General features: G+C 37.5%; 1 protein-coding gene across 9 annotated transcripts in view; it reads left to right on the top strand.

The window, feature by feature from the left end:
- The first annotated feature begins 5,372 nt into the window (after positions 1–5,372).
- Positions 5,373–21,648, top strand: part of RCOR3 (REST corepressor 3) — a 45,759-nt gene continuing 29,483 nt past the window's right edge. Inside the window, exons 1-7 of one of the 9 annotated variants that reach the window (XM_081298855.1) lie at positions 5,373–6,596; positions 6,992–7,048; positions 13,869–13,946; positions 16,509–16,561; positions 17,880–18,041; positions 19,587–19,711; positions 20,574–20,652. In XM_081298855.1, coding sequence (XP_081154981.1) covers positions 6,431–6,596; positions 6,992–7,048; positions 13,869–13,946; positions 16,509–16,561; positions 17,880–18,041; positions 19,587–19,711; positions 20,574–20,652 — 720 coding nt within the window. In that variant the 5' untranslated portion in view covers positions 5,373–6,430. Of the gene's footprint in view, positions 6,597–6,991; positions 7,049–13,868; positions 13,947–14,303; positions 14,498–16,508; positions 16,562–17,879; positions 18,042–19,586; positions 19,712–20,573; positions 20,653–21,648 lie in introns of those variants that run through there. The other 8 variants (XR_014022590.1, XM_081298851.1, XM_081298852.1 and 5 more) reach the window with 8 other exon arrangements.

Here is a 21,648-nt window from a genome sequence, read left to right as displayed (position 1 = left end):
TGTGCAAAAGAACAACCAAACAGGTGCTGGCAGACAAGCAGTGATGTGCCTCATGACCACCTGTCAATCAGCAGGGTCTCCTGACCAATCCTGGAAGGACATGGATCTCAGCAAGTTCCCCCGACCAACCCCAGGAGGACAAGAGATTCTAAAAACTTCCCTTTCCTGTTCCAAGCCCTCCCTTCCTGCCCTAAATCCAATAAAATTCCAATCCAGCTGAGCCTGGGCGCCATCCCAGGGATCTGCTCTGTTGAACTGGAGGGTCTCATCCAGAAGCAAATCTCAATAAGGCCTTGTTCAGCTGCTTATAATCTGCCTCATTTTGATCACCTTGATCACCGGCACCTGACCTTACAGAGAGGCGAAGATTGGGAGAAGTTTAAGGAAAAGAAAATCAGGGAGGAGAAAAATCAGGGAGAAGTAGTTTGGAAAAAAGAAAAAAAACATATAAGTTTCAAAGTGACAATGGATATAGTCAAAGCATGAAGTGGACCCCCTGTTACAAATCTACTGCAGTTTGGCACTTTAGTGCATACATTCCAGTAAAATTTTTCCTACCAAAATTGTTTATGACCTCTAACTTGTGTGAGCATTTGAGACTTATCTTACTGAACTTCTCTCTTGCCCAGTGACGCAGTTTCTCTTTGGACAGCTCTGTATCTTGGTTTCAGTAAATGTCTCTCTCCTCGTTCTATTTCTTCTTTTATGGATTCTCTTTTCCTTTTGCTTTCTTTTTCCAGAACTGGACATCAAACACAGTGTCTCACACACACTAAGTAAGTGCTCAACCCCTGAGCTACACCCCCCAAATCTCCTTTATGGTTTTCTTTCCCTTTTTTGGGGTTCCATGTTAGCCTTCTTCTGCTTTTCATTTCATATGCTCTTCTTGTGTGATGTTGGGTCTTCAAAATGCACATGGTAGAATCTAATACCCAATGTGAGAGTATTAAAAGGTGGACACTTTGGGGAAGTGATCAATTCAAGAGGGCCTGCTCTCATGAGTGGGATTAGTGCCCTTTCTGACTTATGAGAATGTAGCAATATGGCACCATTTATGAAGAGCCCTTCTAGATACTACCACTGAGTCACAACCCCAGCCCTGAAGTGTCCATTTTTTTCCACTGAACCTTGATCTTGGACTTCCCAGCCTCCACAACTGTAACAGATTTCTATTATTTGTAAATCACCCAGTCTAAAAGTCTGATATAGCAAACCAAATAGATTAAGAAGGGTCTTATTTTAGCTATGATCACTAAGAAATTTTTCTCCATCCTGGTATTACTTATATATCCATCTGCATGCTGGACATCTCCCCATGGAGTTCTCTACATGTCCTCAAATGAATTCATCCTTTTTTTTTTTTAAAGAGAGATTGAGAGAGGAGAGAGAGAGAGAGAGAATTTTTAATATTTATTTTTTAGTTCTCGGTGGACAAAACATCTTTGTTGGTATGTGGTGCTGAGGATCGAACCCAGGCCGCACGCATGCCAGGGGAGCGCACCACCGCTTCAGCCACATCCCCAGCCCCATGAATTCATCCTTGTGCCTCAAATTGATAAGTCTTCAGTATTCAGTTGTTAATACATTGCCCACCCAAATATCCAAACCCAGATCCTGACATCTGCTTAAGATTCTTCCCTTCCATTTTATATACTTAATCCATCCCCCAATTTTTCTAATTTTACTTACTAAATGTTTGTCTGTCCTTGCCTCTAGTTTTGCTATTACTGTTGTAATTTTAACCTCATCACTTCTTGACTACATCAATAGCCTGATTTTTTTGCCAAATTTTGTTTCCATCTAAAATACAAATTAGGCTGGGCCCAGTGGCACATGCTTATAATCCCAGCAACTTGGGAAGCTAAAGTGAGAGGATGGCAAATTCAAAAGCCAGTCTCAGCAAATTTAGTGAGGCCCTAAGTAAAATTAGGAGGCCCTATCTCAAAACAAACAAACAATAAAAAGACCTGGGGAAGTACCTTGGGGGTAGAGTGCCCCTGAGTTTAATCCCTAGTACCAAAATAAATAAAATAAAATGCAAATTGGATTCTGGAGTCTGAGGCAGAATGTTTACAAGTTCAAGGCCTTAGCAATTTAGCAAGCTTGTGTCTCAAAAACAAAAAATAAAAAAGGGCTGGGGATGTAGCTCAGTGGTTAAGCACCCTGGTTTAATCCTCAGTAGCAAAAAACTAAAACATAAATTAGACCCAGTGTCTCCTGATCTCTTTTTTCATGTCTATAAAAGTAATTTGCTTTATTGTTTGAATATCATAAAAGGAATCATGTGTTTCAGAACTCTACCTCTGTGTTTACTTCATGCTCTAGGAATATACAACTATTTTTAGTTCTCTGTTGTAACATTTTAATTAAAGACTTTTTGCCTTTCCCAGACTATTTTCTGTACCTGGAATGCTCAACAGTATCTTTTACAAATAGTGTTTTTATATTTTATTTAAGAAATGTTTAAGTATCCAAAATTACAAAGTCACTGTTTTATCTTTTACATTTAGGCCCACAATAAATATAGAATTTTTTTTTAATGAGTAGGCATTAAGATTTCTTTTTGTTCCACATGAATATTCCATTTCCCCAGTAGCATTTATTGAAATGTCCATTTTTTTAGATGTTGATGAACCTTTATTTTATTCATTTATTTACATGTGGTGCTGAGAATCAAACCCAGTGCCTTACACATGCTAGGCAAGTACCCTACCACTGAGTCACAACCCCAGCCCTGAAGTGTCCATTTTTTTCCACAATACTATAGTATCACCTTTGTAGAAACAAATATTCAAATCAATATGTTTGGGAACTCTATTCATTTCCATTGGTTTTCTTTCTATCCTTTTGCCAGTACTATAATGAATTATTTTTTGTAGATTTTTTTTTTAAGTATTAATATAGTAGGACAAATCCTCCAAATTTGTCCTTCCAGATTGTCTTGGAAGTTTTTAACTTTTCAGTATCTGTTTAAGTTTATAATCAGCTGGTCAATTTATACAAACACACACCCTGCTTGGATTATACAACTAGGGATAGACTAACAGAACTGACATCTTTACAATACTGAGTCTTCCTATTTATGAGCATATCATATTCATTCATTCATTCATTTGGGTTTTCTCTAAATTTTCTCAATAGTATCATTTTCAGTATATATTTTCTTACTGTATGTGTCATAAGATTTATTCCTAAGTGTTGTAGACTGAATCATAGCCCCAAAGGTATCAGGTCTTAAATCCTGGAACCACTAAATGTTACCTTATTTGGAAAAAGGGTCTTTGTAGATGTGATTAAGGAAACTGACATGAGGAAATGACTCTAGATTATCCAGGTGGTCCCTAAAAAACATTATATTGTCCTTTATGTGAGAAGTAGGGTCAATTTTGAGACACATATATAACAATGACAATGTAAAGATCAAAACAGAGTTGGAATGATGTGACTTCAAGCCAAGATAAGCCAGGAGACACCAGAAACTAGAAAAGGCAAGGAATAGCTTCACCCCTAGAGCCTCTGGAGGGATAACAGCCCTTTGAATACAGACTTGGGGGCTCTGGCACTGGGAGAGGATAAGTCTGCTTTAAATTACCAAGTTTAGGGTAATTTGTTACAGCAGGAAATGAATAGAGTAGATATTTGATATTTTTATTGTACTTGCACGCAGTATCACTTTTTTTAAAAAAATCATTTTCTAATTGTTTAGTGCTACATATTTTTGTTACTGTATCCAGCAACTTATTAAATTCACTTAGTACTAACAGTTTGTAGATTATGTGTGAAAATGATGGACTATCATGTTTTCTCCAAAATAAAAAAAAGACATATATCTTTTCAATTTTTACTTGCCTTTTTATTTTTATTTTTTGCAACTGCTGGGATGTTCAGTACAATAATGATACACTTTTGATTCTAGAACTAAGAGATAGTATTGGCTGTTCCAAATTTAAAATAAGAAGAAAATTGTGAAAAATTAAACATAGACACACACATATGTATCCCAGAAAACAAACTAGTCAAAAATAACCAACAATCTTCTACTTAACAAACCCAAAGAATTTTTCCTAAACCTTTCTTCTGTATCACTGGACATTGCTTATTAACCCAATTCTCAAAACTTCTTTCTTCCTTGCTCAGCTGCTTTTCTTCTTCTAACCCTTCTCAAAATTGGCATTCCCAAGACTTTCTCTCTAGAACTTTTTTCTCTGTCCTTGTCAACTCTCCAGAAATCATTTTAAGGCCCATTGTTAATTCTTCAAACTCAGGCCAAGTTCAGGTGCTTTCCTTTTCTTCAGGAGCAAAACATTCCTTTCTCAGGTTCTTTCCCCCGCAGAGGAATGTAGTCTTCTCTGCTCTGCCCTATTTGCTGTACTCCTGTAGAATCTTTTCACTTCAAAGGTTTTACTAATAAACATGAAATCAAGTCACAAAGATCCCAAATCTTCTGTGTTTTGGTTCCTGAACTACATGTAGATTCCTTTTTATGTAGAAAAGTGCAGAGTTGGAGTGTTAAGAAAGCTGGTGCTTAGAGGACTCAGTGGCAATTACCTTGTTCAGGATCTAGCTTTGTGTTACAGGACCAAAGGAGCTGAGTCATGTTGATTAGAAGCTCTTCTATAAAAACTCAAATACCAATATATTAATTTACAATGAAAAACATAACCATCAAAGGAAATGGCTATTCACTTCATTTGACCAGGACATTCTCTCCTTGTAGAAAACCGTATTGGCACTTAAAATATTATTCAGAACTGTATTTGTTGAGAAAAGAAACAGAATTAATAGTTTAGTTGTATGATTCAAATGTTTAATGTAATCCTATCAACTTGGATAGAGAGGAGACTATCTTCACTATCAGAACCAGAGGTTCTATACTGGGTAGGATGCATTGTCCTTTAGACAGTGTCCGTCAGATATTTGCTTCCCAGGGTTTTCTTGGCTCAATTCCTGATTAGATATGTTATGTCAGTAAAAGCTTGTTCTGACCAGAAACTCATTTCTGGTTTCATCCAGACAATCTTTATTTTCAAGTGTTTGTAAACTATTTCACTGGTACTCCTAAATATTGCTCGGCATACATTTGCATATTACACACAGTAAGTCCTCACTTGTACTCAAAGAGGGACTATCATGAATAGCCCCTCATGCCACACAGCCTGGCAAACAGCAGACACTCTCAACTCTGGTGAACGAATAAATGCAGCTGAGAAAAGCATTACAAAGCACCTCTCCTTCCAGGCTGGAAACTCTGCCAGAATGCAGCTCTTGCCTCACCTCTACTTGAGGACTCTGCCTGCCCACGGATCTGCTCCAAGCTACCACCATAGGTCAGGGCGGACAGAGAAAGGGCCAACTGGGAAAGGACTTCGTCTAAATTTTATTTTCCGACTCTCGGCGTTTATCCCTCAACTACTAAAGAGAGATTAAATAGAACGGAGTGATGGGTAGCGGAAGATAGAGTGAACGTGTCCCCTCTCCCCGTGCGGGAGGGTTTTAGCAAAACACAGCTGCATTCTTAGCCTCGAGAAACTCATCTTGCCACCCTCAGTCTCCCTCGGGTATTGGGCCCCAGTTCAGAGATCCAGGGGAAAAAAAAATGTAGCTCCAGGTCGCTATGGCCGAAACTACTTGCTGGCTGGGCCACGGCGGACTCAAGGCCGCCACACTAAACCTCGCGACTGCATGACGGGCAGGCGCACGCCGCCAGCTTGTCGCTGCCGGAGGACCGCGGGAGCCGAGCAGCCGGCGGCGGCAGTACCTTGGGAGTACCGCGCTCCCGCCGGGGTCTGGCGGATCGCCTGACCTGCGGCTGCACACCAGACCGGAGGCCGCTCCCCCCCGACTAGGGGGGTCGGGTCTTCTCGGACTTTCTCAGGCTGACCGCGTTCCTTCCGCCCTGAGAGGGCAAAGAGTCCCGCTCCCTTGCGAGCACCTCTCGCCCGCGCTCCCGAGCGCCCCCTAGGAAGGACGCCGAGTGGCGGCTGCGTCTCTACGGCGGTCTTCCGAGCGCACGATAGGGGTGGCCCGGCCCGGCCCGGGCGGCGAGCGGGGCTTCCCCGCCCCTCCCCCTCCACTGTGCTCCCCTCCCCCTCTGGCGGTCGGAACCTCCCTGCGGGGCGGAGTGATACCGGCGGCGGCGTAGAGCGCGGCGCGGCCGTGAGGGGCGCCCGGGACTGCGCGGGGCGGGCGGCGGCGGCGGCGGAGGGAGGAGGGGAGAGAGGCGGGGCCGGGGCGGGTTGTTGTGAGGCGACTGCGCTACTGCCGGACCGGGGCGGTTATGGCGGCTCCATATTAACACCCTCCTCCTCCGCCGCCGCCGTCTCCTCCTCCTCCTCCTCCTCCTCTCCCTCCGCCCGCGCTCGTAAGCCATCTCCCCCTTCACCCTGACGCCTACCTCTTCCCCACACCTTTCCCCCTCCCCTCTTCTACCATGCCCGGCATGATGGAGAAAGGGCCCGAGTTACTGGGGAAGAACCGATCGGCCAACGGCAGCGCCAAAAGCCCGGCGGGCGGCGGCAGCGGCGCCTCCTCCACCAACGGCGGGCTGCACTACTCGGAGCCTGAGAGCGGCTGCAGCAGCGACGACGAGCACGGTGGTAGCCTCGAACTCCTCCCCGCCAGCCCGCCTGCCCCCCTCCTCCCTCCTCCCCTCCCCCAGCCCCCTCCCCTCGCCGCGCTCCCGCCCTCCCTCCCCTCGGAGCCCGGGCGCTGCGGTAGCCTCGAACTCCCGGTGCAGTGCAGCAGCACCCCGCGACCCCCGTCCCTCCGCCCTCGACCAATCCTCCGCCCTCGCCCCCCCCAGCTCCCCGCCCCCCCATCCGCTGCCATCTCCCGGACTGCCCCGAGTTAATATCTTCCCATCCACCGCCGCTTCTGTCCCTCCTCCAGCAATTTTTATTTTTTATTAAGTGTCTCTTAATTTTTATTTTTTTCTTCTTTTTTCATTTTTATTTTATTTTTTATTTTTTTATTTTTTGGCATTGCTTTGCAGATGTTGGGATGAGAGTCGGAGCTGAATACCAAGCTCGGATCCCTGAATTTGATCCAGGTAGATATATTTGCTTAAGGAAAATCTCGTCTCCCCTTTTCTGGGCTTGGTTTGGGGGCCCGGGGTAGGGGTCCGGGTGTGGGGCTTGGGAGGGTTGTGGGGCTGGGTTGGGCTGGGCAGGGCAAGGCAAAGCATCTCTGGCGGAGAGGCTGTCAGGCTTGGCCGGGCAGTGACACAGGGCGTGTGGGCAGATGTGTGCATTGCAAGGTTAACATGGTTTCCTTTGGAGACCACTTGCCCGCTGATGGCATCGCCTTTCTGCCCCCGCAGCACGAAGCTGGGGTCGGGGTGAGTGGAGTCGGAGGAGTCCGAGGCCGGGGAAGCAGGGACTGCGGAGCCGGGGGCTGGAGGAGAGAGGACGTACGGGCTACGCGTAGACGAGCCTGCAAATGTCAGTTGCCACATAACCGGCCCCCGGGAACCCCTGGCCGAGCTCTGCAAGGACAGGCTGTGAAGGCCTGGGCGCCTGTCACCCGCCCAAGCCAAGGGCAAGCCCTGCCGACCCCCTTGCAGCCGGGATTGTCTCTTTTCTTTCTTTTTGGCTAGGTGGTGTGGCTTTGGCTGCTGCATCTCTGCGGAGTGTTGAAGCCGCGGAGGAAAAGGGGTGGGGGAAGGGAGTTGGGAGACGCCAGCGGCACACCTCGCTCTCCAGCCAGCCCTAGGAAGTCAGACCACAGGACAGTGGCTGCAGCTGCCAAGGAGACATTTTCTCCCCGAGCAGCCAGGTTCCAGCGTCCTCTGCCAACCCAGCTTGCGGGCTCCCAGTCTACTTTTCTCCAAACAGGCTCCCTCGTGGTCACGGGATTTCAGGCTGCGCGGGGATTGGGCGAGAGTTCCGCATATGGAGGCGCCCTTGCTGGAGCCTCTCAGGAGTGGAGCGCGTTTTCTCCTCCCTACCCCGCCCAGACTCTCTTCAGTTCAGGCTTTAGACAGGCTTAGAAAAGCCCCCTCCCCTTTTTTCTTAGTTGTTCATTTTTTGCCCAGTGCCCATTCATATCAACATCGTGTCTGACTCTTGAATTATGTTAGATGTTAATAGTGCTTAGTTGAATTTTCTAGAGGGTACAGCATGTTTGTTTAATTATTAGAGGGGGATGAATGTGTTCGTTTCCTTCCTCCCTGTTAGAACAGTGCAAAATTATATTTACCAACCATTTGAACAGTGTAGGTAGCAGCTCTTCTCCCATGGGAAGAGGATAAAATAAAATAATCAGTGTTAAAAGATTGTTAAGACAGTCTCTTTTCCAGTAGGTGAAAACAATGTTAGAAGAGTGCTCACAAGATCCGGGTCGAAATGACATGACTGTTAGTTTATTTTATGCAAAGGCTATCAGTATGTGTACTGGTGGGTTTCAAGTATTCTTAAACATTTTTGTGAAACCAATTTTCCTATTCGTGTAACTAGTAGGTGAATGGCACTTGAACATCACCGTGTACCTCAGGGTTTAGCTTGACATTTAGAAAAAGCATACCTTGGCTTTAGGATAGACTTAATTTACCTACTCTTGTTTTTGAGCTCTGAGCAAGTCATTGGCCTTCCTGAATCTGTTTGCCAAACTATTTTATGGTATTCTTGCCAGGATTAAATGATGGGGCATATGGCTCTTCTTATTCAGTAGATTAAATTTCATAATTATGAGAAATTATTCTCAGTATATTTACACCTTTTTCACTTGGAACTTTCATTAGTACATTGTGCTTTTCTTGATATGATAAAGTTATTTCCAAATTAGAACTTAGCAGCCAGAATTATTTCATAAGTTAATAAGCATATCTTTTTGTTCCATTAGGTCAATGTGAGTAAACATTTGTTTCCTGTACAGGTTAATTAGGGGTTTTGTGTTTAAGAACCAGACATCATACTGAAGTGAACTTATACTGTAAAGCGTTTTTTAAAAATAATAAACCATGGAATGAATTTCAAAATTTAAAGAATAATTTATTAAAACAAAATATTGTTTAGGTGGTTTGACATGATGACTATTTGGACTAACCAACTTAATTGAATATACTTTGCTTATTTTTAACATAAGTAGAATAATCTCCAGTCCAAGCATGTAATTAAAAACAATTACCATTTAGCCTTAGATAGGCTTTTCTGTTCTGACCATAGGTCAGTTCTGCCAACTAAATGTATATTATCAATTTGTAGACATTTTTTAAACATAAATATATGTGTGTGTGTGTATTATATATAATTTTTTTTTAGTTGTCCACAGACTTTTATTTTATTTATATGTGGTGCTGAGAATTGAACCCAGGGCCTCACACATGCTAGGCAAACGCTCCACCACTGAGCCACAACCCCAGCCCAGACATTGTTTTAGTAAGGAAATATACTTTTTGCTGCTCTGTTTTATTCCAAGTGTGGAACTATACTTCAGAGTTTTCATTTTATATCAATTCAAAATAATTAGGTGAGAATTTGCATTTTGAAAAGATAATAATGGAAGAGATACTTATTAACTTATGACAGAAATTGAGAAGTAGCTACGCTATCCTTTTCTCCTACCATTTCATTCTGAGTATCTCATAAACCACTCAGCCCACCTTTGTGAAGATTATTCACCCATAACCCTAATAAGTCATCTGACAGAGAAAATTATTTAGGTACTGAAATTATTAAGATAAAATGTAGAAAAAATAAGAAGATTATTTGTGAAGGGTATTTTTATTGAAAGATATGATGATGGTTGTGATAGAAATTGAGCACATAATGAATTTATCAATGATAAAAAATAGTTACTGATAAATTACTGATAAACTGGTATGTAGATTTATGTTGGAAAACTAAAGTTAGGAGATCAAGGACACTTTCTTAAGGGATCATTGCTAATAATGTCTTTAAAATTTACAAACTAGATTTCTGATTATTTTTCAATCATTTACTAGTTCTTCTTTTTATTTAGTGGTCACTGACATCTTACTTCATGAAGAGTGGTTTTCCGTAGTGAATCTTAGCTCTGATCATATGCCATTAGTAAGGATGGTGATCTTAGGTGAACTATCTGACTTTTCTAGGCTTTAAATTTCTTATTCATAAAAGGGAGGTGTTAAGTGTATCACAAGATTAAGTGAAAATCAATGTATACACAATAGGAGTTTTCAAAATATTTTGCTTACGTACCCATAAACATATTTTGGAGCAACAGATTCATATATTTTAAAGTTGACATCTCTTACTTGTAACTGAGTTTAAGTAATTGAAGAATGTAATCGGTGGTATATTAAATGCATTCATTAAATATACTTTATTGATATGATCTTTCTTATCTCTTTTGTAAAATATATTGGTAGATTCCTTAAAGTCTGAAAGTTTACATTATTCCTCTTTTGTCTTTGAAATCATTTCCATGCATTTTCCCCACAGAATTTTATCTTTCATAATATATTTGTATGCTTGGAAGTATTTTATTGATCACCTGCCCAACTTCTCTACTTCTCAATATGTCCAACTTTTTTTCATAATATATATTCTTGTGAACATAAGATGCTACGTGAATAGCTCTTCTGACTTGAAGTATTGCATCACTGATTAAAATTGTAGTAGTTATATCTCAAAGGAGGGTTTTGTTGACACCTTGTCTGGAACCCTTTAAGTTTTAAAATTCTGGTCGTTGTGTTCTTGTAATATTTGGAATGGATAAGACATTTTTTGTTGTTGTTTTGTTTAAGAGAAGGGCATTTTTAAAAGAGGGATGACAGAACTAGAAGCAGCACATATCCCCCAATATCTGCAGGGATATGCAATAACTTAAGGTAGGCCTTAGCAAACTCAACATATATATATATTTTTTTCTTATTAAGTCAAGAACTTCCAACTTTCACTTAAAGTATTTTGTGACTTTCCTTTGGAATATTTGAATTGTCACTATTGCTATTCTTGCACTTTGGGGACATTGTTAAGTAAAATAAGAGTTACCTGAATACAAGGACTGCAGTACTACTACAGTTAATCCGATAACCAGGACAGCTGCCAAGCGGTAGTACATACAGCATAGATATGTGGGACAAAGTGGAGTGATTACATCCTAGGGAGGACTGAGTGGGACTGGGTGAGATTTCATGATGCTGCTCAGGTTGGTGTGCAGTTAAAAACTTATGAATTGTGTATTTCTGAAAATTTTCACTTAGTATTTTTGGATCACAGTTACCATGGGAAGTGAAACCTCAGATAAGGGGGGACTACTTTATGTACCATAATTGACAGATGAGTTGTCAGGCAGATTGATTCTCTTAAAATTTATTTATTCGTATGTATCCCTGGGAGTCTTTGCTGACCCCAATTTAAAGTTGGTATATCAAGTGTGTTATTTAAAGCCTACTATATATAAATAGTAGAATTTTTTAAATATTCAGACTATCTCACTCTTCATTTTTTAAGTTGATTATTTAGTGTGTCTGTTCCATGATTTCCATCACAGTCCTTAATTTTAATGCCTTAAAGGAAATCTAAAAACTTAGATTTTTTTTTTACATATTTTGAAATTTGCTGTTGATAAGAAGTCTTAGCCTGTCAAATTGTATTATAGTTTCTTAGTTGGTTGTCCCCAGTAGCCTCATAAATTACCAACTGTGTTTAAAAGAGATCCAAGTGATTTCAAAAAATTAAGCTTTTAAATGTTTTATTTAAATACTGCTTTAACAGTCTATTTTCAGAACTGACATGGCACGACATAGTCTTAAAATTATGGTAGCTTTCAATATAGGTTTTGGTTTGCTTTTAATATATTCAGAAGATAATATACTTCTAAGGCTTGATTACGTTGTTGGTGAATCAGGTTTGATTCTCACTATTTCTGAATGTGAAGATAGTATTTGGGTATGCTTTTAAATATTTTTACAGTTAAAATAAGCATTAAGCTTATTTATATCCTTTAAATATTTGTTTAGTGTAGTTTTTATACTAGAATGGGTAAAGCTTTATTGCATGCAAAGTTTTCTTTTTCTTTTTTTTTTTTAAAGAGAGAGGGAGAGAATTTTTAATATTTATTTTTTAGTTCTCGGTGGACACAACATCTTTGTTGGTATGTGGTGCTGAGGATCGAACCCGGGCCGCACGCATGCCAGGCGAGCGCGCTACCGCTTGAGCCACATCCCCAGCCCCAGTTTTCTAAAGCATAATTATTTTAATAGGACAAGTTACTCTATCTTTTATAGTAGGATGAATAAGATGAGATGTTAGAAAAACAAAAAAGGTCATTTCAGTTATCAGTCTTATTTTCAAAGGATGGGTGAGAGAATATTAGCCATTTGAGTTATATCCCCATGAGGTTTTACTTATTTATTTTAGGTAATGATTGATGAGAAGAAGCCTTTCCAGGTTAAAGAAGGGAACTTAAGTAAAAACTATCTTAAATAAACATGCCAGTAATATTAAGTCTTCTATAATGCTTATCATGTGTCTAGCACTTACATTAATTCAGTTTTTGAACAACTCTATGAAGTAGGTAAGTACTCAACATTGCTATTTTTAGAGATGAGGAAAACTGAGGCTCAGACTGATTATGTGGATGTACCCAAGGAGACACAACTACCAAGTGTCAGAGCTAGGATTCAAATGCTGGTAGTCTGACTCTGATCCATTTGTGTAAACATCAGTTCTCTCTTGGACCTGCTTGACCCACATACAACTGAAAATGTTAGAGTCCAGGGTCAGGGAAACATTCTAAAATGCCTGATTAGGCATTTTCTGCTATTAGACAGAATTGCCCTCTACTCGTACCCCTTTTAACCCCTGTGTCAAAAGAACTATTAGTCCCCACAGCTTAGATGCCAGTTTCTATCAGGTCAAGCCCTTCATTACAATACTAGGAATTTGGGGGGAAATGTGATTGATATTGTTCATGGGAAATTTTTTCTTAAAAAGTTCAACTTTTGTTTAATGAGATATAATTTACACTTTATGTAAGAGTGAGTTGCAAGAAAATGTATTTAATTGTTAAGCATGATATGCTATTAAGACTTGACAATTTATTTCATTTTCTATTATATATGATTTAACTGATGTTATTGTTAAAATACATTATGCAGAAAGAATCAGTTCCATGTTAAAGGATTCAAGTTTAGGACATCACTGGATTAGATTTTATTAAGTCAAGGCTTCTGACCAACATAGATAGAATTTCTGTTTTATTTCCATTGAATGGGTTGACTATTTTGCATTTGTATATGTAGGTATATTTATTTATTTATTGGTACCAGGGATTGAACTCAGGGGCACTTGAACACTGAGCCTCCTCCCCAGTCCTCTTTTGTATTTAATTTAGAGACAGGGTCTCATTGAGTTTCTTATTCTTAGGGCCTTACTTTTGCTGAGGTTGGCTTTGAACTCATGATCCTCCTGACTCAGTTCTTGAGCCACTGGGATTACTGGTGTGTGCCACCACGCCCAGCTTGCATTTATATTTTCACATGAGAGTCTGACAAAAGCAGACACTACTATTTAAAAAATTACAGCAATCTTGGCCAATTTAGAGTGGGGCAAAACAATACCTGAGGTATTCTCTCTACTTTAAAAATTCAGAATTCTTAGTGATGATTCCTAATATATGTAGTAATATGTAGAAGGTTGAATCAGATTCTGTTAGGAAATAGGAATATGTAATCTACTTCAGAAAGTCTTTTTAATTTAAGTTGGCTAAGCAACAGAATTTGCAAAATTTCCTATGTTATCATAAATGGATATTACTGTCTTTAAATGTATTTTTCTTCTCTTTGTTTTCCTATACTTTCTTTGTCCACCTTTGCAGGTAATGTTACACTTACTTTCAATGTAAATAAATTGCATAATATTCAAAGTAATTAATTTTTTCCCCAGGTGCTACAAAGTACACAGATAAAGACAATGGAGGGATGCTTGTATGGTCTCCATATCACAGTATCCCAGATGCCAAATGTAAGTTTTCTGAGATTGAACATTAAGGTTAACAGGGATCTATCAGCCAGTTCAAAATGCAACTTATGTTTGTTTTTGAGTCTTTTAGATTCTTATAAGAAAACAATTTTGTTGTTTGTTTTTTTTTTTCTTTTAATGGAGGTTGTTATATTAGAATGTTTTTCCTTTTGAAAGATAGTGGGTTGATCATTTCAAGTTGTGTCAGGCCCATGAAGAATGAAAAACCTAGGATCTGATGGCATTGCTGCTTAAATCCTCAAGCAGGGGAGGGAGTTACTATATAGACCTCTGCACAGGCTTTTCCTCAGTATATGGAGCTGTAAAGAAATGCCTTCAAACTTCAAAGAGCCCACTATCATTACCATTTTAAAGAGGAAAGGGGAAAGAACTGACTTCAGCAGCCATCAGGTCATCTTTGTGCTCTCCATTTCTGGACGGAGACCTTCTGGATCATTGACCATGCACTTCTTGAATCATGGTGTGGCTTTAGACTTCAATGTGATGTAGCGGACCTGATCCTTTGCGGCACATCAGATATAGGAAACGTGCAGGTAACAACACTAAGATCCCCGTCCCTCCATTCAGTTATCATTGAACTTATTAAATAACAACAGCAACAGCAACACTGAACAGACATTCTAGAAGCTATAAAATAGCTTGTCTTTTTAAAATATTTACTAACATCATAAAGATGTATCATGCTTTCAGTCTCAAGAAAATTAATGATGTCCTATGTATCATGTGCATAGTAAGTCTAATCATGCTTATTGATGCAATAAGAAAACTAAAAATTGAAAACTTAGTGTACTTTTCATACCTGATAATTCTTCCTATTTAAGAACTCTAGAATACCAGCTAAAGGTCTAGCTGGTAATCTAGGAATATGTTCTTTTGTGGCATTCTTAATTGAAAACATGAAATTGTTCATTTGGTCTGGAGTTGTGTACTCAGAATTTGAAAGATTGGGTTTCCTAGGTTTAATTCTCATTAAAGGCAAAGGTTTTCATTCACAAAAAACATCAGGGTGTCATTGCATTTTGCTGTTTTATCCTTGTTTTATACAGTGGTGCACTTCTTAGAAAAGTGGAAAACAAAATCCAGAAAGCTAGCATGACCTTAGTAGTGTGGTGTCCATTTAGAATATCCAGTAAAGGTCTAGATCAGTGATCTTAAATCCTGGATGTACATTGGAATTATTTCGGAAACTTTCTTTGAAGAGTACTGATGTCTAGCATTCCTCTTAAACCAATTAAATCTAAATATTCACAGGTGAAGCCTGGGCATCTTACTTTTTAAAAGCTTCCACACTGATTCTAATACATAGCCAGGGTTGAGAACCACTGGTTGGTTGGTATTGGTTAGTTTTCTATCTATAGGACTATAAAATACTTTAATTAAATTTAATCAGCATATATTTAGATGTAATGTATTTAAATGCTGTGGATTCTAAGCAAAATGTAATATTTGGATTTTTTGCACCAAAAATTTATGCTGGGGGAGCTAATAATAGCATCCATAAAAAATAGTTACTGTTATAATGGCATATTGTTATATAGCACAATATTAAACTGTACTGACCAATATTAGTAGCAGATTCTTAAATACTTAAAATGATGTACCAAATGCTGCTCTAAGCACTTCCCATATATTAACTCATTTAATTGTAAGAGGAAGGCACTATTTTTGTCACCAGTTTGGGGGGTGGGGACTTGAGGTAAACAAGGTCAAGTTACTTGACCGAGTCAGAAAACTCAGTAATCAGAAAATCAAGCCTAGGTAGACTAGTTATTTCAGGCCCGAAATTCTTAACCACCGCTTCTGAGAAGTATGTTTAAGGAAGTATAAAGGGTCAAGAAGAAGTGATGGTTTGGACTTCACATAAAACCAAGTCCTGAATTTGGCATATTTCTTAGCAGTGAGGCCTTGAAATAGCCAGTATCATCATTAAAACTGCTTAAGTGAAGAATTTGTTAACTTAATTACATATGAAGGATGAATGAAAATGAAATATTCAGATTCTCTTTATATAACAAGCAAAACTGAAGAAAATTTCAGAAATACTGAAGCATACTTAAATTTGTTATTATTCTATAGAACTGGCAAAATCATAGGTAAATCATCCTTTATACAACAATCAGAAATGGAATAGTAAAGGCTTTGAGCCAACTCTAAAACATGAGAAAGGGTTTTAAATAACTAAGTTTCTCAAATGAAGAGTAATAGAAAATCCAGAATTTGTCTTAGCATTTTACATTGTAATTAGATTCTGTTGTCTACTCACAGATTGGTATTTTTCTGCATATAAAAATAATTGTACTGATTCCGTTGAATTTAATAAGTATATGATATATGGTCAAAGAGATGGCATACTAAATAAAATTTTAAACCAGGCAAACCTCTGATCCTGTTTATATAAGTCTCTTTTTGTAACATTTTGTGGAAGATGGATTTGGCTACTTTTTTGCCCCAGAAGAAATAAAGTATTTCGTCATGTTTAAAAAAATAATATACCTGGGCATATTAAGTAAATGAAAATAATTATCTAACATTGTTTCATTACAGTGGATGAATATATTGCAATTGCAAAGGAAAAACATGGCTACAATGTCGAACAGGTATAGAGAATTTATTTATTTATTTATTTATTTATTTATTTTTTTAAGATGTGGGTTCTTATTATGTTGACCAGGCTGGTCTAAAACTCCTCGGCTCAAGCAGTCTTCCTTCCTTGGCCTCCTTAGTAACTGGGACTATAGGCATGCACCATTGTACTCTGCTTGGAAATAGATTCTTAAATCTCATTTCAACTAAGTAGCATTTCATCTTTTATCAGAATCAACAGTAAAATTTTGTTTTAGAGAAAATTTGGGTAGATTTGTTTTTAGAGAAGTGAGAAAGGTAAAGCCTTTATAACCTGGGTTATCGAGGACTAACTATAGTCTGGCATGGTAAATTAATATTATTTTATTGAGGTGTTTATCTGTATATCTAAGCTTCTTATTTAACTTTTTTTTTTTTTTTTTTTTTTTTTTTTTTTTTTTTTTGTGGTGCTGGGGATTGAACCCAGGGCCTTATGCATGCAAGGCAAGCACTCTACCAACTAAGTTATTTTACCAGCCCCTTATTTAACTTTTTTATGCTGTATCTCTTTTTAAAGTCTTCAAAGATTTATCCCCTAAAGGAGTTGGCCTACTACTTAACAATAGAGTGGAAAGTTATAGAAATTTTAGAAATTGGCCATTTCAGGCTTATGACTTAGTGACTAAGAATTGAAGTTACTTATATGCCTTCTAATAATTCTATATGTATATATTATGATAATATAACTTTAAAAAATATGTAATAAAATATTTGTGAAAATTGCAGGGGAAGTTCAATTCTTGGAAGTGTTTAGCCTATCTATACTTCTAAGTATTTCTCTACTAAGTCCCAACTGAACATTTCTGATTTTGTGTTAAAATCGATAGTTTCATTCAAGTATTGATATACTTGATATTTTCCTTTTAGTATATTTTTTTCTACACATTGACAAATTAATAAGTGTGGTGGTGTAAAAACCATGGTATAAGCCTATAAATCTGCTTTAAAAATTAAAGTTATCCTCAGCTCACTCTTTTTCTTAGATTGTGCGGCAAATATGGTATGTATGAATATTCATTGTTCTGACACGCTGATTTAAAAGAAAATAATTTTTTAGATGATGCAGCAAATATGGGATGTATGAACATTTGCTGTTCTGGGGCTCTGATTTACAAGAAATAAACAAAACAAGGTATGCTACCTGGGTACCTCTGATTAAAAGCCCTAAACTATGACTATATCTTCAGTTGAAGTCATAGGCTTAATATTTTTATCTAATTTGTGTTTAACTTTTTTAAATGTGATAGAACTATAAGTCCATTAAAACCAAAGAGGAATGATTTCTCTTCAAAGGCACTTGGCATGTTGTTTTGGCATAAACATAACATTGAGAAGTCCCTTGCTGATCTCCCTAATTTCACTCCCTTTCCGGATGAGTGGACAGTTGAAGATAAAGTCCTATTTGAACAAGCCTTTAGTTTTCATGGGAAGAGCTTTCACAGGATTCAGCAAATGGTATGGTGATTTTTGTCTTTCTGCAATTCATACCTGAATGACATCTTATGCTACTATTGAATACTTCCTAATTAGTGAATATAAAAAAAATTTCCAACTTTTAATTTTAAATTATTTAAAAATAGGTATATTTCCATATTGTACTATTTTCTAAACCATTCATGCTTGACAGTTGTATGCTGTTTCTATTTAATAAATTAGTTTTGTTTTGACTTAAATTTTATGTAGTGATAGAAGTATGTTTGTTCTCAGAGGAAAAAATCATAATTTCAACTTTATTTTTAAATGTTCATTTTATGACATTAGAATTAGTTCTTAAATTTTTAATGTATCTATGTCTGAGAAGTTACTGATTAAACTAATTTAGCCAAAGTGAATAAAAATTAGATGATATTTGTAAATATTTCTAGACATCTTCCATAACTGAAGAGAACATTTTTGTTGGGAAGTTTGAGTGATCCTTGCTTGCCAATATAACATTTGAGTGTATGATAATTAACTTTGATACTCAGAGACTTTATTCCATGACTGAAGTCTGCATTATTTACCATCTTAAGACCTGGATTTAAAACCAAGTGATTCAAAAAGTTCAGTATTAAGAACCGAACTAGCTCTTCTTATTTCTTTATTTTATTTATTTATTTATTTATTTATTTATTTATTTATTTATTTAGTAACAGGGACTGAACTCAGGGTAGTAAAGCCACATCCCAGCCCTATTTGTATTGTTTTATTTAGAGACAGGGTCTCACTGAGTTGATTAGTCCCTCACTTTTGCTGAGGGTGGCTTTGAACTTGAAATCCTCCTGCTTCAGCTTCCCAATCTTCTGGGATTCCAGACATGCACCACCATGGCTGGCTGGAGCTAGCTCTTAAAAACATTTTGCTAAATGGAAGGAAGCCAGACTCAAAAGACCATGTGTTGTATGAGTCCCTTTATATGAAAATGTTTAGAATAGGCAAATCCATAGAGACAGGAAGTAGACTCGTGGTTACCAGGGAGGAAAGAATAAGGAATGACTCCTAATGGGTATAGGATTTCTTTTTGAGGTTAGAAAATGTTAAGGAATTAGATAGCGGTAAAGTACAACTTAGTGAATATACTAAAAACCACTGAGCTGTTCACTTATTTTTGACTTTTATATTACTTTAATTATATTAAAAATTTTCAATTTATAGAAACGATAAAGAATTGAGTGGGTCTTTAGATGATATACTATTATATGTTTAAAGTTAATACTGAATACTAATATGGCTATGCTGTGACTTCTGGGGACATTCTAAGTTAATTTGTGACATTCTTCCATCCACCTCCCCCAACCCAGAACAGACTTTAATATTCAGAGATGTCAGTGACATTAGTGTGGTACGGTACCATGATTTGAACAATACTTTTTAACTCTTATAATTTATAAAGATACCTATGAAGTATTTTTCATTTGTGAATTTATTATCAAAGAACAATATCAGTGATACTCATCTTGTTAATCAAATTTCATGGATTAAACTTGCAATATCAACACTCTTTGTTTTGTTTTCTTTAAGCTTCCAGATAAGACAATTGCAAGCCTCGTAAAATATTACTATTCTTGGAAAAAAACCCGTTCTAGGACAAGTTTGATGGATCGTCAGGCTCGTAAACTAGCCAATAGACATAATCAGGGTGACAGGTAGGTTTAATGCTCGTTTGCAATTATACTTTTAAAGACATAGCATTGGATCACTTCTGTTTTTAAGGCAAAAAATTAGCACAACAGATTTTAAGTGTCTCCTATCCTTACATTCATGTTTCTGCTCTGATAGGAAAAGCCAAGTGGTCAGGAGTCTTAATAATAAGAACTCCGTTGAACTCTTTTAAGTATAATTACCAATGTTTCCTTTTAGTTTTTGGTTTTGATACTGGGTACATTCTTATCCATTTTTTTTTTTTTTTTTTTTTTTTTTACTTTTTATTTTGAGGGTTTCACTAAGTTGCTTTAGGGACCCACTAAATTGCTGAGACTGGCCTCAAACTTGTGATCCTCCTGCCTTAACCTCCCCAAGTCGCAGAAATTACAGGCATGTGGAACCACGCTAAACTCCCTTTCCGTATTGATATACTCAATACATATATTAAGAATATATTTTGAGGATGATGTCCTTTTAACAATTACCTGAGTAACTGAAGACTTCATTATTATGACTGTAACTTAGTGGTAGTATAAAATCATTTTGTTTCCTGGTTTTTGTCTGTTTTTACTCTCTAGCCAGCTGAAATTGTAAGTATTGTATCAAACTATATATATTTTCTTTCCTATTGAACCTTTGGTTTTTTAACTATAAATGTTGCTAAAATTATTCTGTAAGCTTCAAAGGATTAATGTTTCTAAAAACTGAAGGAATTAAAGTATGAACTCATCTTCCCAACAAGAAGTCTCATTCTATTGAAGAATATTTAGTAAAATTATTAGGTGATAGATTGCAGCTTGATAAGAGCACTGGAATAAAAGGAAAAAAAAAAGAATTAAATGTCCTAATCTTTGTTTATTTCAGTGATGATGATGTGGAAGAAACACACCCAATGGATGGGAATGATAGTGATTACGATCCTAAAAAAGAAGCCAAAAAAGAGGTATGATCATTAGAAGTTCTTATAATTTCTCTACAAATCTACTATAAAAGAATGAGTAGTACTTCATATTAAGAAAAAAATTTTTATATAATGATTTAGGGGATAGTAAATATCAGTGCCAATTAGAGGGTTTTGGAAATACAGTAATATCAAAAACCTCAGTTAACCAATGTTTTAAATAATTGGGGACATCTCCTTTAGTCAGAGATATAAACCCACTGCCAAAATCCCCAGCCTTTGATACATAGAAAAGAAATAAAACTACCCTTAGTTGATATATGTAAAATTAAACTTTCTGGTTTTGTTACCTGGTTTTCCTTGGAAACGTTTTGCTTCTTTTATGTTATAGCAAATTAGAAAGTAGTAGCAAGTATACTGACAACAGGGGAAATTGAAAGCTGTCTCAAAGAAGAGGTGGAAGAATACCCAACTAAAAAAATACTCATATACCTCAATATGATGATGATAATGATAACTTAAAATAACATTAAGAAAAGGCTAAATTGGTATACATGTTCTGTTGAATAAGGCAAGAAATTTTATGGTTGTGAAAATAGTTTAATGTTGATAGTTAAAGGATTATGAGATATAGGCAGCTTTGAAGTAGTAAAAATAACTTTGAAATTGGAGACAGTAGAGTTTGTTCAATCTTATCATATGCTAAATGTGTGACCTCATCTAACTGAATGATTGCCACTCCCTTGAACTCAGTTTCATGGCCCATTCTGGTTCTTGTCAGCACTAACTCTTTCATTAATAAAATTTTTAAAATCTTACTCTACTTCAACTTGATGTTTTACTATTCTTTCTACTGCTAAATATTCTCAAAGTTCCTTGATTCCTTCATTTTCCTCCATATCTGCCTTGCCTTTATTTCTTCAAGCCATAGATTGAGTGAATAATTACTCAAATTGCTTTCTTCCCCATTTCTTCAACTTCCCATTTCCTCTTCCCCTACACATCCCATAGGCATGTAAATCCAATATGCTGAATCAG

This window comes from Spermophilus citellus (genome assembly GCF_964194105.1).
Source record: "Spermophilus citellus genome assembly, chromosome: 6".
NCBI classification, from domain to species: domain Eukaryota; kingdom Metazoa; phylum Chordata; class Mammalia; order Rodentia; family Sciuridae; genus Spermophilus; species Spermophilus citellus.
This window is presented reverse-complemented; position numbering and strand designations above follow the sequence as displayed.